This window comes from Herpailurus yagouaroundi, unplaced genomic scaffold (assembly GCF_014898765.1).
Source record: "Herpailurus yagouaroundi ecotype Mexico unplaced genomic scaffold, PumYag 141, whole genome shotgun sequence".
Taxonomy (NCBI): Eukaryota; Metazoa; Chordata; class Mammalia; order Carnivora; family Felidae; genus Herpailurus; species Herpailurus yagouaroundi.
The window spans coordinates 42958992-42986484 of record NW_024412396.1 but is presented as its reverse complement, the minus strand read 5'-3'; the positions used below and the strand labels follow the sequence as shown (position 1 = coordinate 42986484).

The window sequence follows — 27493 nt, the reverse complement described above, 5'->3', positions numbered from 1 at the left end:
GGTACTGTATTGTTTGTAAATGCAACCCACATTTATGGTTTCATGCTGTGATTTGATACAAAAAGTCATTAGCTTATTTCATTAATTCTTTATGTTTCTGTAATATTAAAATAAAACCGAAGTCAACACTGGGGGTTCATGAAAATATTACTTGCATTTAAAATTAGATCAATACCTGGGTGGCTCAGTCAGTTAAGCGTCCAACTTGGGCTCTGTGCTGGCAGCTCAGAGCCTGGAGCCTTCTTCAGGATTCTGTGTCTCCCTCTCTCTCTGCCTCACCCCTTCTCACACTCTGTCTCTGTCTCTCTCAAAAATAAATAAACATTAAAAAATTTTTTAAATAAATAAAATAAAACTAGGTCAATGCCTTAAACTAGTTGGAGGAAATACTGCTTTTATGAGCAGACTGCTCTATTCCCTTCCTCCTAATTCTATAAACTTATGGACTTGTGGTAGCACTAGCCCTGGGTGCTTAGCCTAGAGAGAAGGGAGAAGGGAGATGGGTGCGGAATTGGGGCTGAAAACTATGACCCGTGGATCAAATCTGGCCCTCCATCTGTTTTTGTAATCAAAGTTTTATTGAACCACAACTATACCCATTTGTTTGCAAACTGTTTACAGTTATTTTCAAGCTATAATGGCAGAGTTTAGTAGTTGCCACAGAGACAGCATAGCCCACAAAGCCTAAAATATTACTATCCGGCCCTTTACAGAAAAAGTATGCCGACATATGGCCCAGATGAGCTAATAGGGCAAAATGAGAATAGACCACTAGCATTTGAAAGTCCTGAAGCAAGCAAGCAAGCAAGCTATTTCTGGAAGAGAGATAAGACAGTAAGATTCTCTCATGGGTAAAATGAAGGTGTTAAATATTAGTTATAAACTTACAGCTTTCTTCAACTACTCATTTGTTAAGCTGTATGTGAGGGTCTGTGCTAAGTATATTTAATTCAAAAGAACAACTAGTTTCTACTATCGGAGGAATGCTTTTAAGTACCCTCCTCTAACTTTTCTAAGGATCTATTGAAGACTGAGCACTATACCACTGTTTTAAAGTTGGGCAAGTCCCATATTTACATATTAGAAAACTGAAAGATGGCAAAGTTATTAAGTTACAGTTATACGGTTAATAAATGGAGGAGTCTGAATTCTAACCCAGATCCATTTGACTCCAGAGCCCATGCTAAAAACTAGTGTAAATTGTAATTCTTCTAATACTATGGAAGTCTGTGAGGAGAAAAAATCTTCTCACCCAAAACCCTCCAGCAAGTAAAGACTCCTTGAGGTTAAGTTTTGGCATAATTTGATTTTTCAGAAACAGAAAGCCTCCAGAGACATTTTTTAAAAGGCAATAAAAACTCTAAGAGTGTGTGTGTGTGTGTGTGTGTGTGTGTGTGTGTGTGTCCTCTACTGCTTACCTGAAATTCTGTGAACCAGAGCACTATTGATCTCACACATCGAAACAAAATTTACCCCTAATGTGTCTTTATTAAGGTACACAGAAGTCTACTGTTCTAATGCTTTATATGCATTTAAAAACACACATAAAATAGAGGTTTTAGAAGTACAAGGTAAAAAGTAAATATGGATGTTTCCAATGTTTTATTCTAACACCTCAATGTATCATCTTACGTCCACCATATGAACAGTCTGCTTTGGAGATTAATGATGAAGAAGACAATGCTTTACCTTCAGCAAGTAGGGATAAGATCTAAAACGCAAATGAACCAGAGACCTAAGATGCTGATGAAAATAAATTTGGTGAAATGGTGTACATGATTTGTTTCTTGTTAGAGGAAAAGGGCTAGAACCACAGTGTAGTGGTTATTCTACTGCATATTCTCTGAGCAACTGTTTATATCTCTCATAATAGTATCAATGAATTAGGTACACTAGGCTTATGGACAGTATGTATTTTTTTCATATTGAGCCTCCTAGGCTGCCATACTATAAAATAAATCCTTCTTAATTTGAATACACTTAGCATAGTACAAGTTTACCCCCTTCACAAGGCTGTAAGACTTTACCCATATTGAAGTAAACAGCTGTCTTCTGTAGACAATGAAATAAGTGATCTAGTCAAATACATCTAACATGTACGCAGGGATTTGATATCCCAGTAATATCAAAGGGATGAACATAAATGTTATTCTCTATTACCTAAACTTCTATTTTTTTTCAATATATGAAGTTTATTGTCAAATTGGTTTCCATACAACACCCAGTGCTCATCCCAAAAGGTGCCCTCCTCAATACCCATCACCCACCCTCCCCTCCCTCCCACCCCCCATCAACCCTCAGTTTGTTCTCAGTTTTTAAGAGTCTCTTATGCTTTGGCTCTCTCCCACTCTAACCTCTTTTTTTTTTTCCTTCTCTCCCCCATGGGTTTCTGTTAAGTTTCTCAGGATCCACATAAGAGTGAAACCATATGGTATCTGTCTTTCTCTGTATGGCTTATTTCACTTAGCATAACACTCTCCAGCTCCATCCATGTTGCTACAAAGGGCCATATTTCGTTCTTTCTCATTGCCATGTAGTACTCCATTGTGTATATAAACCACAATTTTTTTTTAAACCACAATTTTTTTATCCACTCATCAGTTGATGGACATTTAGGCTCTTTCCATAATTTGGCTATTGTTGAGAGTGCTGCTATAAACATTGGGGTACAAGTGCCCCTATGCATCAGTACTCCTGTATCCCTTTTACCTAAACTTTTAGAGGAATCATGTCCATGAAGTCCCAAGAAATTAAATAATTATGGAAACATTTCAATTAAGTAGTAAAAATAGACCATGTGTCAATTGAAAACTTGTATCTGCTACCATTTTGTTTTAAGACAGGAACATGAACTAAAGCTTAAAATATAATGATATACTTTATCATGGTGAAAAATAATGTGTGTCAAATATGGTGAAAATCAATCAGATATTTCACAAATGTCATAAAAGAGAAAGCTATAGAAGTCCCTAATGTGATCAATCACAAAAGCTTTAAAAAAGATGTTAGTATAACAAAATGTCAGAGGGAGAAATGGCCCTGCCTTTGTCTCCTGCAGCTTACACATGCTCTGGATATTCTCCTCCTGAGTTACTACCTGAAAATCTCAAAACTTTGAAAGAGGATTCAAGTCACTCATGGCCACCAAATCTCAGAACTGTAACATCTTTGGGGGCCCTAAAAGTCCCTAAAATGTATAATTTTATGTGCTACATACTACTCCTTCTTCACTCCATGAAAAAAAGTTAGTGAAGAGTATTCCCTATATAAACTACTCCAAAGAGCTTCTTTTTGTGACTCTCCACAAAACTAATAAAATAAAATACCTAGATCTAAACCTTGACTGAGATCATAACATCTTGTTATACAACACTAATAAAAAAAGAACAAAATAAGGCCTTGAGAGATCAGTTTTTCTTCAAACTTGAGGGAGGATATTTCTTCTCACATGCTTCTAAATAAACAACTCATCTCCAGAAAGAAGGCATGAATTTAAAATACAAGTCACTGGGGTGCCTGGGTGGCTCAGTCAGTTAAGTGTCCAACTTCAGCTCAGGTCATGATCTCAAGGTTCTTGAGTTCAAGCCCTGCGTTGGGCTCTGGGCTGACAGCTCAGAGCCTGGAGCCTGCTTCAGATTCTGTGTCTCCCTCTCTCTCTGCCCCTCCCTTGCTCACACTGTCTGTCTGTCTGTCTGTCTCTCTCTCTCTCAAAAATAAATAAACCTTGGGGTGCCTGGGTAGTTCAGTCAGTCAAGCATCCGACTTCGGCTCAGGTCATGATCTTGCAGTTCATGGGTTCAAGCCCTGCATCGGGCTCTATGCTGACAGCTCAGAACCTGGAGCCTGCTTCGGATTCTGTGTCTCCCTCTCTCTCTCTGCCCCTCCCCCACTCATGCTCGCGCGCTCTCTCTCTCTCTCTCTCAGAAATAAACATTAAAAAAAATTTTTTTAATAAATAAATGAACCTTTAAAAAAATGTTAAAATACAAGTTACTGAATTAACTTTTGAGGTTAAAACTTTCTGAACCCAAACTGAGACATTTCAGCTTTTTAAAAATTTGCCTCCACATTTTCATTATTATTTATATTAATATTTATGTTCATTCACATTTTCAGCGGTCATTAACATGCTGGTAGTGTTCATAAACTATCCAAATAAAATTAATTCTATAGACAAAAAAAATTAGTTGAAAATAAAAAAGGAAACATTTCAGAAAGAGGAATTAGCAAGAGGCTAAGGATCAGTTAGGTTATGTTTCTTACCTTTAAGTCTTAAGCAACTTGCCTTTATAACTCAACTGGATAAAAACTACAAAACTGATTTTGAGGCTACTACAATGCAACATGAAATAAAACTTTAGGAATTTGACATTGACAAATTCTGAAGACAATAGCAATTTTTTAAAAAAAGACTGTTAGGCCAAAGCTTGAACTGCTAAAAATAAAGTTTACTGATTAAACATACTTGGTAATTCTCTTTTCCTTGAGGTAACAGAAAGTTAAGACCAGAAAAGAAAGAATCATAAAAGATCCTCTAGCATAAGTGTTTCACTTGCTTTTTGTTGTTGTTTCTTAAGGAAAAATTAATGTATAATTAAAAAAACACACTCTGTTTGGGTATACAGTTCTGAGTTTTGACAAACTCACACACTCATGTAGCCACACTACAATCAAGATATTGGCCATTCCCATCATGCCAACAAATTTCCTCATATCCGTTTGTTTTATTTTAATGTTTACTTTTTGAGTGACAGAGAGACAAAGCACAAGTTTGGGAGGGGCAAAGAGAGAGAGGGACACAGAATCTGAAGCCGGGTCCAGGCTCTAAACTGTCAGCACAAAGCCTGACGAAGGGCTCAAACTCTCAAACCACAAGATCACAACCTGAGCTGAAGTCAGAGGCTCAACAGACTGAGCCACCCAGGCGTCCCTCCTCATATCCATTTGTAATCAATCTCCTCACTTTCCCACCCTGGGCCCCTGAAACCACTGACCTGATTCTCACTTTCATAGTTCTGCCCTTGGCAGAATATCATAAAACAAATCATATAAAATGTAGCCACTTGAGTCTGGCTTCTTTCATTTAACACAGTGTTTTTGAGACTCATCAATGTTGTTTAACATCAGTAGTTCATTCCTTTTTATTGTTGAGTGGTATTCTGTTATATGAATGTTCCATTATTTGAGTATGAATTTCTTTATCCATTCACCAGCTGATACACATTCATGTCATTTCTGGTGTTTGGTGACTGTGAATAAAACTACTAAAAATATTTTCATACAGATTTTTGCAGGGATATATATAATTTCTTTGCATATAAAAAGGTACCTAGGAGAAAGGTTGCTGAGTCACATAGTTAAAATGTTTAACTTTACAAAAAATTGCCAAAAGTGTTTTCCAGGGTGGCTACACCATTTAGCATTTCCATCAGCATGGATGAGAGTTCCAGCTGCTCCACACTTTGATCCGTATTTGGTATAGTCAGGGTTTTGGTTTTTGGTTTTTGAGTCATTCTAATAGGTGTGATTTTAATTTACATCTCCCTAATGACTGAGCATCTTTTCATGTGCTTATTTGCCATTTGTAGATCTTCATTAAAGTGTTTATTCACATCTTTTGCCCATTTAAAAAATTACACTGACAGTGAGTTTTCATATTTCTATCTCTAGTTACCAGTCCTTTAACATGTAAGTCATATAAGCATTCATTATCTGCCAGACTGTGGTTTGTCTCTTCATTTTCTTAAAAGTGTCTTCAAAGAGTAGAAGTATTAATGCTTTTTATGGCTCATGTTTTTTGCATCATCTAAGAAATCTTTGCCTCGTTCAAAATGACAAAGACTTTCTCCTGTGTTTTCTTCTAGAAGTTTTATAGTTTTAGATTTTATGTTACAGTGGGTGATCCATTTGGAATTAGGTTTGTGTAATGGTACAAGGAATTGGTCAAGGGTTGCTTGTTTTTTACAGATATCCAATTGTTCTAGCACCATTTGTTGAAAAACTACCCCTTTTCTATTGAATTACCATAACTTCTTTGTTCAAAATTAACTGACCATCAATCTATTTTCTGGACTCTATTCTGTTCCACTGATCCGGGAATCTACCCTATCATCAATACAATGCTGTCTTAATTACTGTGGCTTTATAGTAAGTCTTGAAATCAGAGAGTGAAAGTCCTCTATACTCTCTTTTTTATAAACTGTACTGCCTATTCTCAGTCTTCTGCTTTTCCACATAAATTTCACAGTCGCCTTCTTGATTTCTACCAAAAAGCCTACTAGGATTTTGATTAGGATTGTGTGTTAAATACATAGATCCATTTGAAATGAAATGACATCTTGACAGTATTGAGTCTTCAGTGCATAAGCATGATATGTTTCCATTTATCCGGATCTTGATTTGTCTCATCAATATTCTGTAGTTTTCAACATAAAAATATTACATATATTTTATTGTATTTACCACTAAGTATTTCATGTTCTTGGTGCTCTTATACAAGTCAATTTCAATTTCCAATTGTTCATATCTAGTAGCTTTTGGTTTTTGTGTTAAATCTTTGGGTTTTCTATTAAAAATATATCATCTAAGGTGCACCTGGGTGGCTCAGTCAGTTAAGCGTCTGACTTCAGCTCAGGTCATGATCTTGCAGTTCATGGGTTTGAGCCCCGCATCAAGCTCTGTGCTGAGAGCTTGGAGCCTGAAGCCTCCTTCAGATTCTGTGTTTCCCTCTCTCTCTCTCTGCCCCTCCCCAATTCCTGCTCTGTCTCTCTCTCTCAAAATTAAATAAACATTAAATACACACACACACACACACACACACACACACACAGAATCTATGAATGAAGGCAGTCTTATTTCTTCATTTCTAATCTGAATGCACTTAAATTCTTTTTCTTGCCATATTATAGTGGCTAGGATCTACAGTACATTGCTGATCAGAAATGGTACGAGTGGGCTATCTTCCTTTCTGACCATGATGACCTGCCCACAAGAACATGGCCCTTGGCAAAGGACCTCCTGCACCCATCCCTGGAAGAGAAGAGGAAGCACAAAAAGAAACACCTGGTGCAGAGCACCAATTCCTACCTCATGGGTGTGAAGTGCCCAGGGTACTACAAAATCACCACCGCCTTTAGCCATGCACAAAGGGTGGTTTTGTGTGGGAGGTGCTCCACTGTCCTATGCCAGCCAACAGAAGGAAAAGCAAGACTTAACAGAAGGATGATCCTTCAGACAGAAGCAGCACTAAAAGCAACCTGAACCAACATGAGTGGGAAACAATCCAATCAACAGATTTGGGATTTTAAAAAAAAAGAGTGGGCTTTCTTATCCTTGCTCCCAGTCTTAGGAAGATTGTACTTTACCATTAAGTGTAAGTTAAGTATGATGTTAGCTTAAGGTTTTTGTAGATACCCTTTATCAAGTTGGGAAAGTTCCCTTCAACTCCTGCTTTGCTGAGAATTTTCATCATGAATAGTTCTGATGAGTTTTGTTGACTGTTTTTCTTTCCTGCATCTACTGAGATGATCTTTTTTTAATACACTGATGTGATCAGTTTTATATTTTAATGTTGCATTTAAAATCTACCTTGCATTACTGAAATAAGCTCCACTTGGTCCCTTCTTATTTATTGCTGAATTTAATCTGTTAATATTTTGTTAAGGATTTGTGTGTTTATGTTTATAATGGACACTGGTGTATAGTTTTCTTGTACGCTTTCTGGAAGATTTGTAGAATTGACATTTCTCCCTTAAATGTTTGGTAGATATTACCAGTAACACCATTTGTACCTAGACTTTTCTCTGCGAGATATTTAACTACAAATTCAATTTTTTAAACAGATATAGGATTATTTTCATTATTTCTTCCTCAAAGTTTGCATCTTTCAAAGCATTTGTCCATTTCATCTCAGTTATCAAACTTAGTGGAATAAAGCTACTGATAACATTCTCTTATCATTTAATACCTATAGGATCTATAATGATTTACCTCTTTCATTCCTGATACTACTAATTTGTTTCTTTCTTTTAGTTTCAGTAAAGCTTTATCAATTTTATTGATCTTTTCAAGATACTAGCTTTCTATTTCATTGATTTTTTTCTCTATTGTTTTTCTGTTTTCAGTTTCATTGATTTCTACCCTTATCTTTATTATTTCCTTCCTACTACTTATTTTGAATTTAATTTGTTCCTTTTCTATTTCTTAGAAGTTTAGATCATTGATTTGTAATCTTCTTTCTAGGATAAATTTCCCTATAGGTACTGATTTAACTGTATTTCACAAATTTGGTATGTTGTATTTTCCTTTTGATTTACTTCAAAACATGTTCTAAGTTTTCATGATTTGCTCTTTACACATGGGTTATTTAGAAGTGTTTTACTTAATTACCAAATATTTGGGGACTTTCCAGATATGTTTATATTAGCGATTTCTTTCTTTTTTTTTTTTAATGTTTATTTATTTATTTGGGGGAGGTGTGGAGAGAGAGGGAGAGAGAATCCCAAGCAGGCTCTGCACTATCAGTGCAAAGTCCAACTTGGTGCTCAATCTCATGAACTGTGAGATCATGACCTGAGTTGAAACCAAGAGATGGACATTCAACTGATGTAGCCACCCAGGCATCCCTGTATTAGCGATTTCTAATTTAATTCTTCTTGTGGGTCAAAAACATACCTCGTACCATTTCAGTCTTTTAAATCTGTTGAGTTTTATTTTACGGCCCAGAATATAGTTTATCTTGGTGAATATCTCATGCAAACTTGAAAGAAATGCATTTTCTGCAGGCAGTGAGCAGAATGTTTTGTAAATGTCAATCAGATCAAGTTGGTTATGTTATTCAGGTCTTCTGTCCTGGATTTAATTGGCTAATATTTTGTCTATTCTATCAGTTACTGAGAAGATTGCAATCTTCATGCATACAGGAATGCTGGCATACAAACATACATACGTATACAAACATATACAATGTGACAATCAAAATTAAATACAGATTATAGTTTTAAGCTTTTCTCCACATATTAAAAGTACTGCATGTTCACCAAAGAGAAATTTTAAAATTCAATAAAGTACTCATCCCACCACCCAGGTTGGTTTTACTCTTTACTCTTATTTAAATGAAATGATATCTAGAGTGTCAAAGTACCAGGCATGGTCCTGGCTCTATTCACCATCTCAGACCCACAGCCAGAGGGCAGGCTGGAATGCTTGGCTTCCCGCCCACTCCTCAGAGGCCATCAGACATTCATAGTTCTACTAAACTGAAATAAAATCTTTTCTACTTCCAAGATTAAGAATTTTAAGAATTCTTTTTCTTCCTGTAAGATGCCAGTATAACTAAGTATAGCTCCTATCTGATAAGACATTCTGCTAATATTATATCTTAAGACTCTTAGAAGTAACAAACAATATTAAATATAGGATCCAAATAAGGTTAAAAGCAAATATTAAAATTTAAGTGGAGTACCAATATATATAAAATTCAAGTCCAAAGAGAAAAGCAGTATCTGCAATTCATACATTCAAAAATATTTACTGAGTGCCTACTGTGTGTTAGGCATTGTTCCTGCTCCTAAGAATAAAGCACTGAACAAAGTAGACAGTTCCTAGGACCATTCTGTGGGGTGGAGGAGACACACACAGTCAACATAAATATATAACATCCTGGATGGTGAAAATTATAATGAAGAAACATAAAGCATAATAAAGGAAATGGGGAGGCAGGGAGTGTGGTTAATACTTACATGGTCAGGAAAGTCCTCATTAATAAGATGACAGGACAGAAGAAATCATACAGATATTTAGAGGAGAAATATTTCAGACTGAGGAATAACAAACACTTCTTGAGGAGGGAGTGTTTGCTGGAATGTTTGAGGAACTATAATGAGGCATACCGTCTGCAATTTTGAAAGGGATAATAAATTAGCAACATATTGTTTTAAGCTAGTTAGTTCTGTGTAGAGCCACCTATTCAAAGTACAGTACAAAAACTTAAAAGTTCATGATTTTTCATTTAAATGAGGAAATAAGGCTAGGAAAATCCTGACACTTCCTAAAGGAAATATTTTTCAAAATCCTTCTAAAACCAATACTAACTCATCACAAAAACCAATACCATCCTGTTTTACAGAAGTACATACCCTATTTATATATTTATCTCTATAGAGAAAAACAAAGGCAAAGACAGAGAGGCATGGGAATGATAAGTACTTATTCTTTCAGAGGGTGCTATTAAAAACAAAAAAAAGTAGAGCCCTTTTCTCACTCAGGAAAATAAATTTCCTCAGAAAAGAATTGAAAAACATTAACCTACAATTACTATTTAAAAGCAAACAAATACAACTTTTAAAAAGTAAATTTTCGTATTTTACATAAGATTAAGTCAAGCAACCAGCATGAATTAATAAAATAAGTGCATATACTTAACTTTTCCATTCAATCAAGTAACTTTACAAAATATTTTTAAAATTCCCTTGGCCAGGGAAAACATGGATTTGAATTTATCATTTTAACCTACTACAATAAAATTTAAAAGATGAGCGTCATCCAGGATAAACTTTACAGCTCTGGACTTTACCAGGAATTACATCATATAATCCAAAATATGAATTAGAAAGCCATTAAGAAATGTAGACCTTTTTGTATGCCACATGTTCTCCTTTGATTTCTTGCCTGGGTTTATAAATCTCCAAGGTTGCGTGGGAGTTTACAGTCTTAGTACATATTACAAAGATTGATCCAAGCTTTTAATTTTCCAAACACAAATCTAAAAATTATAATATCATAACCAAATTTTATATCAGTTTAAGGAATTTTCTTATTTTCTGTCAAGATGATGTCTGGCTAAAACTGAAAAGCTTGACAATACTAAATGCTGGTGGGGCTGCGGAACAAGCAGAACTCTCCCATGGGCTGCTAATGGGAAAGCCATCGGTACACACTTACATCTGGTGGCTTACCAACCACAAACCCTTGCAAAATGCCCACATCTTCAGATTTCCTCATCACAATTCCCACTGTGGAAAGTGGTGTCAACAGCCATCTCTCAAGGTTTCCTTACTGACACTTTCATTACTGTCACTCCCAACACTCCACAACGTCATAGTCAACTTCTGGTAATTTGGAACCAACCAAACCCTACAGTGTACAAGACAGCACTGAACACAATAACATAATATCTCAAACTAAAATATTTCTAAAGCTGACAAATATGCCATAAAAGAAACTATAGAAATAAACACAGGCAATTCCATGTAATTCTAAAAGTTAATATTTACCTCAGTGTGACAAAGTAATACAAAACACACAGAGAGTCAACAATGAGGTGTAAGAAAAGGATTGACCTTGGGAACTTTTACAAACAACATTCAAATCTGCCCCAGACTCCAACTGTGAAAAAGATAAAGTAATCTCAACAGATGAACAAATTTAAGAAGATGCTGATATTTACTATAGTAATTAGTACTATTAACATGTCATCTGTTCTATATTTTCTTCTAATTATATTACTTGATATTGTAAGTCAGCAAATTTAACATAAAAGAAAAAAAAGGGAAAGAAAAAAAGAGAGAAAGAAAAAACTTACCGGGATTGAAAATTCCTCAGCCAAATACTTCAAGGTGGCAGCTTCTCTGGCCAAGAACTTATTTCTTTCTCTCATGTTGCCCTGAAGTTGTGCATCAAACTCCTTTCTTACCACGGAAGCAACAGAGTCAATAATTACAAGTTTAACTCTCTTTGAAATAATTTCTTCTTCCAAAGATTCAATTCTGTAAAAGTAGAATTTGTAAAACAGTGGATAAATTTAAAATATAATATAAAATAGGGTATTTCAAAGATTAACCAACTTAAAAACAATGACAACAAATTTTTCCTCCCTCATTTACAGTAATGATTACAAGTATTCAATGATCATAACTTCATAACTTATTTCCAGCTCTTCTATACATATTGCACTCTTTTGAAAATGGACCAAAATGTTTTCATCTAGTTTAATTCTCTGGTTCTCCTATGATACTGCTAATTTTAGGGTAAAACTGCTTGTCACAGCAAATCTCCAAAATGGCCCCAATTTATTCCCACCTTGTAATGACAGCCTTGCCCAGACCCCTCCCATATTTACCAGGATTGGTCTGTAAGACCAATAGCATATGACATAATGATGGCATGTCACTTCTGAGAGTAAGTTATAAAAGACTACAGCTGCCATTTTGGGCTCTCTTTCACTTGCCACTCTCTCAAATCACTTTCTCTGGGGGAAGCAACTTGCCATGTTGTTAACAGTCCTATGGAGAGACCCACCTGGTGAGGAACAGAGGTCTATGGCCAACAGCCAGCAAGGAAGGGAGGCCTTCCAGAAACTATATGAGTAACCTTGGAATTATCCAAGATTCTCCAGCTCCAACTGAGCCCTGAGATAACCATAGCGCTGGCCAACAGCTTGACTACAACCTCTGGTGCAACCCTGAGCCAGAAACGCTCAGCTAAGCCACTCCCAGATACCTAACCCTCTGATACTAGGTGAGACAAGACACGTTTGCTCTTCTAAGTTGATGAATTTGGGGGTAACCTTTCAATGAAACAAAAGTAATCAATATACTACTTAATTAACTAAATCTAAAACATTTCACTCATTTAATGTTTTCTTTTTAAAGAAACATTTCATCCAATAGGCTGTAGCAAATAAAGAACACTGAAATAATTTATTTCCCATAACCCTAATACATATGTAGAGACTTTTTTCACTCAGAAGCTGAAAGCATAAAAAACAAGAAATATATCTTCAAAGTATTACTAAACTACCAAAATCTAAAGCAGCAAACCTTTGTAGAACTTCATCGCAGCTGAGTTCCCGATAAAGATGAACCTTACTGCTTGTCAAAAGTAATTTTTCTTCAGTGTTAAAATATCTGGGAAAACGAGATTCTGCTATCTCAACCAGTCTGTGGGGAGGAAAAATAGCGCAAGTGAAAATAGTTAATGACATTCAAGGCCACAGTGCTGAACATCTAATGAATTTTACTTAGGAAATTCATAAGCCACAAGTAACACTAGAACAAAAATAGAGCAGGTATAAGCAAAATGCTTTAATATAGAATTTTAAAATGTAAGCCATCCCCAGGCGCCTGGGTGGCTCAGTCAGTTAAACATCCGGCTTTGGCTCAGGTCATGATCTCACGGTCCGTGGGTTCAAGCCCTGCATCGGGCTCTGTGCTGACAGCTCAAAGTCAGGAGCCTGCTTCAGATTCTGTGCATCCCTCTCTCTCTGCCCCTCCCCTGCTCACACTCTGTCTCTCTCTCTCTCTCTCAAAAATAAATAAACATTAACAATTTTTTAAATGTAAGCCATTCTTTATGAGCACTAAGAGAGGTTAGCAGTGAGAGCATTGTTTTTTAATAATTGATCACTTGACTAACAGCTGTAAGACATGTTTAGTAAATAAGAAAAATGATTTCATCATCATGAATAAAAGAAATATACTTGAACAAATATATAATATTATCATCCTAACAATCAATTATCAGTTAGTCTCCAGGTCTCAGAACAGAAAAATATACTTTCTCAATTAAAACTTAATACATACAAAATACATCGTATCCAATAACTCATTAAACAGGAAATTATTTTCTAAACAAATGGATGTTGTCCAATATTTCCTGAATAAACAAAACATGATTTTCTACCTATTGAATTCTGAACTCAAAGCTAGATCTGATGCATGAAGTAGGCCAAGTGCAGGAGAGTGACAAGGCAAAACAGATGTAAATATCATCAGTAATAGTGTGAGACGTGGAGCTCAGTACTAGAAATTTGAGGTGTTTCTGGCTAAAAATATAAAAATAAAAGTGTAAATCTTTGAGTGTAACTGTCTCCTATTTTAAATGATACTTTATCAGTCTGGTACTTAACCACCCAAGGATATCTGAGAGGAAGGACTATAAACACAAAAATCACTCTATACTTTATGCTCCATTTAAAGACACAAAAGTACAAAGAACAAGTGTTTTCACTTCTAGTTAATGAGTCCCAAAGAGGCTGAGAACTTTAAAGAGAGAAACAAAATAAGTTCCTCACATATATTATAATCAGAAATGAAAAAAGAAAAATCTAAAACAGAGAAATAAAAGAAAACTGGTCAAAAATATTTTTTAAAAGTGCATTTTGAACAATTTGAAAAGAAAAGCATCATTGGGTTGAATAGGAAGAGGAAAAATTACTTTACCAATAGATGTGTGAAGGGCAAGAACAAATGGATCAAATGAGCACTCAGGAGAAGGGCACAAGAGAGAGACAGGCGGGGTGGAATAAAGGAGGAAACAAGATAAGCAACAAAAGCGAGAAGAAATGAGATGACACTGGCAAAGGCAGGACAGGAAAATTTTAAGGGTTTGGGGAAAATGTGTAAACTTCTTGATTAGGGTAACTATTTGCTGAATTCAGAGCTGGTCAGAGAAGTCAACTAAAAGCTCTGACACTTGGAAGCCACTGATTTTTAATAGGATAGCTATGGCAACGTCTGCCAGAAACATAGAAGTTTTCCAAAACTGGATGTCCAGTGGATTAAGTACTGAGTACTTCTCTCAGTCAATGAGAGAACTGAACAGCTGACAGACAATAATTTTCTGGCTTCAACCCTAGGCTGAATTTCAACTGGCGGCTTGAGTGTTAAAAGGCTCTGGAAATCATTACTGCTCTCTCCTTCCATTAAGGCCCCTCAGAAGGAAGATGGTCAATGTATGGACACAAACTGACTTTACTCAGTTACCGTGCTAAATAACTGTACCAAATGGTTATTCACATACCAATATGCTATAATTTTCTACGATCAGTTTCTCCAAGTGTTTTTAATTTTAGAAAAGTTCTCTAAAAAATATATAAATCACGGGGCGCCTGGGTGGCGCAGTCGGTTAAGCATCCAACTTCAGCCAGGTCACGATCTCGCGGTCCGTGAGTTCGAGCCCCGCGTCAGGCTCTGGGCTGACGGCTCAGAGCCTGGAGCCTGTTTCCGATTCTGTGTCTCCCTCTCTCTCTGCCCCTCCCCCGTTCATGCTCTGTCTCTCTCTGTCCCAAAAATAAATAAAACGTTGAAAAAAAAATTTTTTAAATAAAAAATATATAAATCAAAACCTAAATACAAATGTAGTATCTATATGCCTCACACTAATCATAGTGATCTCTTGTGACACTCTTCATCACAAAGATCTTTTCTGATTAGAGTAACAGAAAAGATCCTATCTTTTGCTCCCAGACATTAATTACATAAAGTTTGAAACTAATGCCATCTAGTGGACCTCTATTTTACCGAAAGTATTCCTTTCAAGTATGTACTTAAGATTCATTCATTTGACACGTATTTATTGAGCATCTACTATATGCCAGGCACCATTCTAGATGCTAAGGATGTGACAGTGAACAAAAAAACAAATAAACAAAACACAACTTCCCTCATGGAACCTACAGTCCACTGAGAGAGACAAACAAATTAAATATATATTATACATCAGGTAATAAGTGCTCTAAACAAAATGAACCAGGATGAGGAAACAGATTGTTACCTATGGAAGCAAGTGCTATTTTATGTAAAGTGGCCTGGGAAAGCCTCTTTAATAAGGTGAATTTGAGCAACGGTTTAAGGGAAATGAACCATTGGATATCCAGTGAAGCGGTGCATAGGAAAAGAGAATTATATATAACAAGTGCAAAAACCCATATGTAAGTAGATGCCTAAGGTTACTGAGGAATAACAAGGAGGCTAATGTAGTTGAAACACAGGAAACAAGAGGGAGAATAAAAGGAAATAAGGTCAGAGGAAATAAGACAGGGGCCAAGATCACACAAGATCCTTAGGTCTGTGGTATTTTGTTTAGATATTTAGTAAAATAGGAAACCTAGAAGTAGAACTGACATGATCTGACTTCTTTTTGCTTTAAAGAGTCACTCTACCAAATGGAAAAGAGGCTGTACACAGTGAAAGCAAGACCAGCTAATACTGTAGTCCAAATAAGAGATGATGGTGACTTGACCTGGAGAATAGCTCAGCTAATTAGAAGTAAGTGAACTCAAGGTGTAGTTCAAAAAAGGAGCTGGGGACACCTGGGTGGCTCAGTTGGTTGAGCATCTGACTTCAGCTCAGGTCATGATCTCACAGTTTGTGGGTTCGAGCCCGGCATCGAGCTCTGTGCTGACATCTCAGAGCCTGGAGCCTGCTTCAAATTCTGTATCTCCCTCTCTCTCCGTCCCTCCCCTGCTTGCACTCTGTCTCTCAAAAACGAATAAACATTAAAAAAAAATAGGAGCTGAAGGGAATTCTTGGCTAATTGGATGAGCATCTGGAGGAATGGAATTACCATTCATTGAAGTGGAGAAGACTGGATTCGTTCCAGGTTTTTGTTATTAGTTCCCCCTGTTACTTCACAGCTCTTGTATAAAAGCAAAGTTAAAAGCTTTACATTAGTGACCACATGCCAACTTGAAACAAAACACATGCTCAATGTAAAAAAAAAAAAGTTTTCCAAAGTTCTAGTTGAAATATAACAGTATAAATGTGCTGAAATATAAGTTTATGGTTTCTCAAAGCTTCTCATACACGTGTAATATTTTCCCGTTCATTTATTCAGTATGTATTTGTTCAGCACTGTGATACAAATATAAGAATGTGAATCTATTAGTCCCTTACAGATTCCAGAAAATTCCAAAGCTTTATTTTAGTACTAAGTACTTATTTCTAATTTCATTTTCTAACATAGAGCCTCTTCAAGATCTCCCTCCTCACTAATTCACCTAGATTCACAAATGATAAGGCAGCTGAAATTAGACTAAGGAAAACCTACCCAGTCTCATGAAATCATCTCAAAAAATGGGAAGAGGGAACCGATCTCCCCTATTGTTTGCCCCCTAGGTCAAAGATCCTGGATTCATGCCAACAAGCAAAAGAAAATGGTCCTAAGACCACACCGATAATTGCCTTCATACTGAGTTAAAGTCATGGCTGGCCACTACCACTACATGCCTCCCTCCTGATACACTGAAATTCAGAACGAGTGACACTCTAAATAGTCTAGTAGGAATTGGAGGGCATTGGCTGTGGGGTGCTTGGCGCCTGGAGAGGTGCCATGCAGCTCTTCAGGTCTAAGCTTGGCCACTGCTCCCACACAGTACCAATACAACACACACCTCTCCTTTGTACAGTTAGTGTTAATAGTTACAGTTTCACATGTTTGTGATTATTTGATTAATGTCTTCCTCCCCTGTTGAACCAAATATTTCTTCCTAGTTTTCAAAGCTTTTCTGATTTCATGACAACTCAGGACTACCCACTTTTACCTCCTAAATTTCCAATCCTGTATTCCACCTCCCCAGGTTCACACCTTCCAGAGTCCTGGGCCCCATCTCTTGTTTCAATCCCTCAGTTTTCCTGATGCACAAATCCATTTGTATTTCTAAGATCCAGTTTTATCTTCCTTTATCCATTTTATTTCTCCCAGAATTGTATTTTGAAAACCTCTATTACTATTTACCATCCACATCACCCTCTGTTTTTATTAACTTTTGGTTTCATCTTTTCCTAATTATCTCCAATAGGGATAATACAGTATTCACTCGATTCACATATACTAGAATTCTCATGGTTGCCAAAATTTCTGTACAGTTCACTAGATTAACCTACTTATCTATATTCTCAAAGTATATATAAGCAGAGCATATCTAAGACTATATCAGATCTTAAGCATAAGTCCAACAAATAAAAAGACTTTTCTGAATCAGTCAGAAAGGGGGACCCAGAACTCTGCCTGCTTAACATTCTCCTCCCCTCAAGGCAGTCCCCAGATACCTGAGGGTTTAGTACCAGACTCTACTATTATATAATTATATATTATATATATAATATATATATATTATATAATTATTAATCAGTCTATGGTAAACAAATATGCTTAACACACTATTTTAGATTATCTTCTCAAAGACATGTAAAAATAAGCTAGTGTATTGCTTTAAAAAATAGAACTAATCTTTCCAAAGTGCTTTTAAGTACATTACCTGCAAGGTTTTCTCTTTTTGTTTTTAAATGCATTTTAAACTTAAGTAATTTTTATTCACCCCTCTGTTTTCTCCCTCCTTCTCGGTAAAAAGGCTATCTAGCAATTTATTAACCAAATTATTTTCCACTTTTTATCACTCATCCTAAATTTTCTGTATGTAAATCCCCCCCCCTTTTTTTTTTTTTGAAAGAGACAGAGAGAGAGTGTATGTGTGAGCAGGGGAGGGGGTAGACGGAGAGAGTCTTAAGCAGGCTGCACACTCAGCACAGAGCGGAACACAGGGCTCAATTTCCACAACCATAAGATATGACCTGAGCCTAAATCAAGAGTCGGAAGCTTAACTGACTGAGCCACCCAGAGAGCTTGCTTATAAGCACGAAATGAAGACACTGCTACATGCAGAGACATATAGAAAGCTAAAACATATTCCTTTTTGGGTCTCTTATTTTCACGCTTTTACTTCTTCTCTAAGTCCAGAAACTATCCCATGATGGCAGACACTATTAATTACCTACCAATATCCATTTCCACTTCTTCCTTGCTATGAGAACCCAATTTTATTCAGGCAGCAATGCTAACCAGACCGGGAAACTCAACACGCTTATTATGTATATCAATCTTTTTCCCCTCATTCCCCATCCTCCCTTGCCTATGGGGGTGGCCTGGTGCGAAATGTGCAGGATGATTCTGGAGGATGAAAAGGAAATCAGCAGAGGGGAAGGGGCAGCTGTTCTGGGAAAAAACAAATTTTCCTGATAAAACATATAGCTAGCCCTTTCCCTTCCCACTGCCTGTATGGGATGCCTAAAAACATAGAAGCCCTAGGTCTCTCTGTCATCACTGCGCGACAGAACCAGCGCCTGCAACCACCTACTCACTGTTGGCTGGGTATTCGGTTACTTGCAGCAGAAAGCTTTCCTAACTGATTAACTAACTCTCCCCAATAAATCCAAAGAGGGGTCAAGCAGTCCTATAACAGCGCAAATGAAGTGTGACCAGGCAGTACAGAGCCAGCTCCATCCTCTGACCTGCCATGACAAACTCCAGAAGGCAGTTTGTTAAAAGAGGACTGGTACTTTTGATTCCACCTGAACCTATCACCACACCTCAGAAGGCAATCCAGGTGGCAGCCAGGTGACCACACTCTTCAGGCCTTGTGGAGAATAGACTAGAAAAGTAAAAAACATAAATTTCAACCCCTATTCTCAAATGACCTTCATAAAGGCTCCTTTACAATTACAAAACACAAGTCCAATAAAGGGACTAAAATTTTACCTCATTGCCAGCTTGCCTTTAGCTTGTTAGTTGAAGGTTAGTCACTGACATTTTAAAAAATACCTTTCCTTTGGACAACCTGAGTTAACCAATGTCTTTCTTTACCACTGTTAGCATTAAATACATTTCAGTGTTCAGATTTCCAGTGGCCCCATATGTGTGTATGTTTCTGTTTTTTGTTTTGTTTTGTTTTGTTTTTTTACCGTTTATTTGCTTAAGATTCAAATAACTCCATCACATTACAACTGACCAATACATCTTTTATCCTCAGCTTAATTGAAATATAACTGGCATATAATATTGTTTGTGTAAGTTTAAGGTGTACAATATGACAAGAGCAATATATCTTGCAAATCTCTTTTAATCCAAAGAATGCTCCTCTTTTTTTTTTTTAATCTTAACAATTAAAAAACGAGGTTGTTTGTTCTATCATTTCCCACAGTTTTCATTTTGCTGACTACATCCCTCTGGTGTTGATTTAACACGTTCCTCTCTTCTCTGTATATGTTGCAAACTGGTAGCTGGATCTGAAAGTTTGATCACATTCAGGCTTGACTATTCTTCCATCAGGAGGAATAACTAGTTTTCTTTTGTGATGCTAGTAGCCTTTTATGTTTATGAACTGTTTTCACTCACAACACTTCTGACACCAAATGTTTAGGTTTTCCACACCAAACAATTCTTCAATTCCCTGTGGACACCAAGTGGATGTCTGACACTTAACTACCAGGAGTTAGCTCAGACCTCACAGTTTAAGGGCTCAGACCCACAAGACTGCCCTCCCCCAACTTGAGAGACTAATCGCAAGTCCCAGGCCTCTGGTACTTCTGACCAACTGAGCAACTACAAATCAGGAGTTCTGACACCCCTCCTCCTCAACTTCGATGATTTGCTAGAATGGCACACAGAATTCAAGAAGGTACTTTACTTAACTATTACCAAGTTACCACAAAGAATGAAAGACACAACTCATGAAAAGATTGGGGAGGACCACATGGCACACCACCCTCCCAGCACGTTGATGTGTTCACCAACCCAGAAGCTCTCCAAACTCTACCATTTAGAGATTTTTGTAGAGATCCCATTACATAGGCAGTGTTGATTAAAGCATTGGCCATAGGCAATTAATCAGTTACCAGCCTCTTTCTCTTCCTCAGAGTTTGGGGGGATGGGTGGGGCTGAAAGTTCTAACACTATAATTACATGATTGGCAACCAGCTCCCATGTGAAACTATACAGATGCCCACCAAGAGTCACTTCATTAGCATAAACTCAGGTTTTCCAAAGGTTTTAGAAGGTCTTTGGACAAGAACCAGGACAAATATGGATTTCTTATTATACCACAATATTCAATGCCTAGAACCATTAAATTGTTGGGGTGTGTAATTTGGTGACATTCTATCATTCCTTCTTCATTTATTACTGGAATACTCCTATTAAAAGACCTGTTTGGGGGTGTCTGGGTGGTTCAGTTGGTTGAGCATCTGACTTGGGCTTAGGTCATGATCCCATGGTTCATGAGTTTGAGTCCCACATTGGGGTCTCTGCTGTCAGCACACAGCCCTCTTCAGATCCTCCGTCCCCCTCTCTCTCTGCCACTCTCCCATGCACATGCGCTTGCTCTCTCTCTCAAAAACAAACATACATTTTAAAAAAGACCTATTTGCTACTCAGCAATACAGTTCATAAATCAGAAAAAGAACAGATGTTTGATTTCCTTTTTTAAAACTCATTTCAAAATAATGATTTGCTTCTCCAGAATTCTCCGACACTGATCTATTAGTTGCTTTTCATTTCATAATATTATAAACTCATGAATTTAAACATATTTCATAGGTTTTAATCTACTGTCATCATTATTCTTATTGGTGGTCAATTTGTCTCATCTTTAGCCAGCAGGAGCCTCTTCAGGTTGATTCCTGAGTCCTTGTGACACTCCCCTAAGTAGTCTTTGATGGCTCTCTTGTTACCTGATATGAGGTTTCAGACTCAACTTAAAAATTTCCTAAGCCAGTGCTAGTATCAGCCATTTCCCCCAAGGAACCCTCATTCCTTTTAGTAGGCAACGGTGTCTGGATTCCACAATATGAGAGTAATACCTGTCAGTTCATTCATTTATCAAACATTTTGTGAGCAGTTAATATGTGTCAGTCACTAGATTTGGCTTTGAAGATACAAAGATATAACACAAGCTCATAGAACTGACAAATGAGTGGCATATACTTCGAATAGATAACCAAGAGATGTAGAAGACAGCAAATAAGCTCCAGGCAAAATAATCCACTTAGAACTTCTCTGGCCAGGGAATACACTTCTCTCTAACTAGTATCCCTAGAAGTGAGAGAGAGATGTGATTCATAATGACATAATTACACATAAAGACACAGTTACAGAAAGACTCAAAGAACTATACCTTGACTAAAAGAACAGAACTGAATCAGTCTCCAGACCTATAAGTACTCCTGCTCATGAATGTCAATCAGAGCAGGGTCAGAGGGAGACCAGACTTATTTTCAAGTGTACAGAATTACACAAATAACCAAATACTCTCATAGAATGTTAAAGGTCCTTGCCAAAGTAAGGAAATCTTTTCTTTCCAAGCATAAATACACTATCAGTGTGTTTTTATATCTAATACAATACTATTACAAAGATTAAAGTGAAATACTTCTCAATCAAAAAATATTTTGAAGGGTGCCTGGGTGACTCAGTCAGTTAAGTGTCTGACTCTTGATTTCAGCTCAGGTCATGATCTTGTGGTTCGTGGGTTTGAGTCCCATATCGGGTTCCATGCCAAGGGTGGAATAGCCTGCTTGGGATTTTCTGTCTCCCTCTCTCTCTGCCCCTCCTCTGCTCGCTCTCTCTCTCTCTCTCTCTCAAAATAAATAAATAAACAGTATAAAATGTTTTTTTTTTTAATTTCCAACTTTTCCATTCACTAACTGCCAACTAGAATTACTAACAAAGCAGCTTACCTTTAGTCTTTTTTATGAATTTTCCCTCTTCCCCATTTCCACTTACATCCCTCCCTGTTTCTTAAACTTCTTTCTTCCTAACTTTCTGCAAAACACAGCTTATCCAGGAACCCCACTTAAACCAATGACAAAGGGATAGAAAAGACAAAAAGAAACTGCTTCCTGGGTTAATTTTAAGAGGAAAATTCATTTAAGACTGTATCTAGCATTTTGAGTTCTCACAGAGAAAAGGTAAATGTTAACCTGTTTGAAAATGTTAGGTGCTATAAATAAATTACAAATTTAAGCATTATAATGGAAAATAATAAAATCTCCCACCTTTCAGCACTAAATGCTGACTCTGTGTCGATGTATACAACACCTCCTTCTAATCCTCCCATGTTGGTGGGTAATGTGGCCAAAATGCTCATCATCATACAAAACTGAGTTTTTCCACAACCTGGTGGGCCTGTAATCTAAAAAAAAAAAAAAAGTTCTTTGAATAAACATCACAAGCTAGTCAAAGCAAAATTCTTGTAAGAACTTGCCATATGCACAGCCCCACTAACCTGGGTTCTCATAAAGAACATTTTAATACATCTATTGTATGTAAGGAATTAACTTCTCCCCTGTGTATCTGGATTGGTACTAGTTATGTAGTATCTTTGGGAAAAATGAGAAAACAGTCACTTCAAATCATGTTCTGTGTTCTGTAACTCAGATGAAAAACTTTGGCTGAGAGATGCTGGAGGGTACATTTATACATTCAGAACCAAGAGTTCTATATCTTTTCCTCATTAAGATATTTATGGAAGGAAATTGAAAATATTTAAGAGGCTTTAATATTTGGTTTAGCATTCCTCATGAATTAGCCTTTTAGAACAATTTTGTACTAGTCCCCTAAAAAGCTACTTTGATCTTTATTCTGCAGAGTAAAGAAGTTAGGAGTAGAGTGCTGATGTATACAATTTATTTTCAAATGCTTTAGCATAAAAAAAAAGTCATGCACGCACACACGTGTGTGTGTGTGCATGTGCGTACAAAGGGAGATAAAACAAATGTAACAAAATTCAACAATTGTTGAACCTCGGTGACTCATACTTGGAAGTGTGTGTTTTGAAATTTTACTTTGTGGAAAGTTTTCTGCAATTATAAAATGTGAAATCAGGAGAATAGACATGGAAAAAAAAGTGGAAAATTCATATACATGCATATTCAAGTCAACTAGAAGTAGTTAACAAAAATTAATTTGAAAATGTTAAAAATATCCCCTTTAAACATACACTATTTGTCACATTGGCTATGGCATACAAACTTTAAGAACCAAAACACTATCCCTTTTGTGAAAATAACACTGTTTTTAACACAATCTTTCACAAAGGAAGGGAAAAGAACAGGAGAGGAGGAGAGAAAACAATCTCAGGGAGACAGGAAAAAGTCTAAGCTAAGACTAAGACAGACTACAAATATGAATAAACTGTCCCAGATACATCATGAAGTAGGAAGAAGTAAGAAGGGATGACCCATGAGTCTACACCATTTGTGCCAGTGGTTCTCAAATTTAAGTGAGCATTGGAATTGCCTACCAAGCTTATTAACAGGAATCTCTGGTTCAGTAGGTCTGGGATGTGGCCTGGTAATTTACACTTCTAATAAATTCCCAAGTGTTGCGTATGCTGTTATACACTTTTGAGAACTACTGTTTTAAAATTTAGACTAGGGGATCTTGGGTGGCCCAGTTGGTTGAGCGTCCAACTCTTTTTTTTTTTTTTTTTCAACGTTTATTTATTTTTGGGACACAGAGAGACAGAGCATGAACGGGGGAGGGGCAGAGAGAGGGGCACACAGAATCGGAAACAGGCTCCAGGCTCTGAGCCATCAGCCCAGAGCCCGACGCGGGGCTCAAACTCACGGACCGTGAGATCGTGACCTGGCTGAAGTCGGACACTTAACCGACTGCGCCACCCAGGCGCCCCAAGCGTCCAACTCTTGATTTCAACTCAGGTCATGATCTTATGGTTCGTGGGATGGAGCCCTGCGTCAGGCTCCATGTGGATTGTGCGGAGCCTGCTTGGCATTCTCTCTCCCTCTCTCTCTGCCCCTCCCCTGCTCATGTTCTCTGTCTCTCTCAAGAAGAAAATAAACATTTTTTTAAAAATAAAAATAAAAATAGTTACATATCTTATTTCTTAGTTATACAAATCTTTTCATGCTCATAAAAACTTAACACTTTTAGTGACGCAATTATAATAATGAAAATAACAAATGGAATTATATTATTCTTTAATTATTTTGTAATTCAGTGCTTGAAATGTCAAGTCCTAAGTTCCACTCATTTCAGTACTTCAATGCCATGACTGTATAGTTGAGAAAGGAACAATTGCAAACATGCAAGGGCTAAAATTTTTAAAATACATTACTTGTTGTACTTGCTATTTTCATTTTCCAGTAACTTCCATCAAATAGCAAAAATTTTTGTAGAACTTTGGCTAATAAATTTCCGTCTTTCGTCATGTCAATCAATTGTTCTTACAACAGAATCAAAAGATACTACATTTTGAGATTTTTAACAATTGGTTCAAAAATAAAAACTCTTTATTTGGAAGATTTTTCAACAGTATAGAAAATACTGTTACAATTTTTTAAGTGTGCAGATAACAAAGTTTTCATAAGACACACATATCTTTGACAACAAAAATAACATCATAAAAGAAATATTTCTAAGCAATGATTTTAAAAACACTCTGCATTTTAATCTGCCTTCAAAAAGGCAATTACAGTAAAAGCTTGGATTGTAATTTGTTCTGCGAGTATTCTGCAAGACAAGCAAATATTTCTAATAAGCTTTAACTTAATAAATGAGCAATGTCTTGCAATATGAGTAGTATATGACGCCGAACATCATGTGATCATAACTGGGCCAATGGTTCTTGAAATTCACTTTGATATTCAGGTGCTTTGGATTAAAAGCATGTTCCCGGAACAAACTATGCTTGCAAACCAAAGTTTTCCTTGTATTTTCTTACTCATTGTTAAAACATTACTTTTACTTTGAAGGGATGTCTTAAGAGTGTACCACTGGTTGGTTGGTTGATTTTTAATCTGCTATGAAGCATATTGCCTAGCCACCTGTCATTTCAAAAAGGTCAGAAAATTTGACATATCTTGTCTTTTTATTTTAAAAAATGCTTCACCCATCCTTAAATTCAACAACTCTTTTACACTCCTTGTTGTGAGATCACCAAAGAAGGCATTGTGATTCAAATGATTTTTATGGTCAGTCCCCATCTCATTACAGAGTGCTATAGAGATTCCACACTTAACCAGTCAGGTTTTTGTAAAAATCAACAACACTGATCATTGTTATCAACTTGAAGTTGAAGTTGAAGAATCAACCTCTGTGTTGCTACAGATTGCCTAAGGATGATGCAACAGAAAAGTTTAAAGAATCTTACTTAGATACCATTTTTACTATTACTATGACTAGACTAGACTAATCTATCCATCAATCCATCCCTCCATCCATCCACTCATGAATCCATCTCCGATTTTGTTGGGTTTTTTTTTTATTATTTTCTTTTAAGATTTTAAGTAATCTCTACACCCAACATGGAGCTCAAATTTACAGTCCCAAGATCAAGAGTCACATGCTCCACCAACTCAGCCAGCCAGGCATCCCTCCATCGCAGGTATTTTCCATGCATTTTAAAGCAAGTCAGAGACATCAATATACTTTCCCCTAACAATTCAGCATATATATCATTAACATGAGTTTAATATGTATGATTCTTTTTTTCTTGTAAGGTAAATTTTACATACAGTAAAATGCATACTCTTAAGTTTACCATTTGATGAGTTCCAACAAATGTATACACATATGTAATCTAAACCCCTGAGTCAGAACATTAGCATTACCCCAGGCAATTCTCCCATAAACACTGTTTTATGTTCTAAGAAATCATTTATATTCAAGAAGTCATATAAACATTGTATGTTCAGGAGGTTTATTTGAGGGAATATATCTTCTCTGATCCATCTTTAGTTTAATGGCACACACAAAAAATTTAGTTCTTCCTGTATTTCATTACTGAAACAAAATCTAGCTAGTATGATAATCTGGGTCATGGTAGAAACCTCTGTACTTACATAGCATCTTCCCACATTGGAAAATCTGTTTTAATCCTTAATGCTTCAAACCATCTCTAATGATTTCTATATTACTTCTGACAGTATTTGTTCACAAAAGGATCCATTTAAATTGTTGCCATATTGTTTCCTATGTTTTATTTCATTGATTTTACTATAAGGAAGGACACTGTGTTCCTAATGTTATTAATAACGTATGACATTTGGTCTTTTACTATTAAGAAAACACAAAAGAGGCTTTTAAACGTCTATTATTAATTTTAGTGAAGTTTTTCTAGATATTGACTTAAGTATCATATGACTTTATTTTTTTTTTTATTTTAGAGAGAGAGAGAGGTTGGGGGAGAGGGAGAGAGAGAGAGAGAGAGAGAGAGAGAGAGAGAGAATCTTAAGCAGGCTCCACACTCAAGAGTGGAGCCCCACATAGGGCTCAATCCCAAGACCCTGGAGTCATGACCTGAGCCAAAATCAAGAGTCAGATACTCAACCAACTGAGCCACCCAGGTGCCCCTGTATCACATGACTTTAAATGTCACTGAAAAACTTACAGAAGTTTGTCTTCCTATCCTGTGTGTTTCTTAATTATGATGCCTTCCTACTATCATTACTCACTATTTCAAGGGACAAAATAACAGTTTTGTAATAATGAAAGTTTCATTATTAATGATAATGGATATAATTCCATATATCAAATTGTCTTCAGAATTTCAATTTTTTTTTTGGATGTCTTCTCAGATGGAATTAGATTGTCACTAACTTTCATTTTATCAGTCATGGGATGATCATCAGCTCTGATGTGTCTATGAATGTGGTTCACTTTTAGCCCATTATAGTATGGTCTTCAATCTATAGTTTCTTTGCAGGGTTCTTTTTATGTCATTTGTCTGTTTTGTGAGATATGGCTTAGTTAAATCCAAAATCCACCTAACTAGGTATATGTAGAACCACAATTCATCCCAGTATGTTGAAAATAAAGCTACAGCAAAGTGCCCCTGTCAACCTTCTGTATCATTTCCTCATGGACTATACCTGACACATGACAGTGTGACAGACCAAGTAAGGATGCCACTATCAATCTA

The 27493-nt window shown here is 36.5% G+C and overlaps 1 protein-coding gene and 1 pseudogene across 7 annotated transcripts in view; one reads left to right on the top strand and one right to left on the bottom strand.

The window, feature by feature from the left end:
• Positions 1–27493, bottom strand: part of RAD51B (RAD51 paralog B) — a 647789-nt gene that overhangs the window by 592732 nt on the left and 27564 nt on the right. For all 7 annotated transcript variants that reach the window (XM_040477496.1, XM_040477495.1, XM_040477500.1 and 4 more), the window contains exons 5-7: positions 22608–22744; positions 12819–12938; positions 11582–11765 (exon numbers count right to left, since the gene is read on the bottom strand). In XM_040477496.1, the coding sequence (XP_040333430.1) occupies positions 11582–11765; positions 12819–12938; positions 22608–22744 (441 nt within the window). The remainder of the gene's footprint in view (positions 1–11581; positions 11766–12818; positions 12939–22607; positions 22745–27493) is intronic.
• On the top strand, positions 721–7249 carry LOC121031349 (40S ribosomal protein S27-like; annotated as a pseudogene).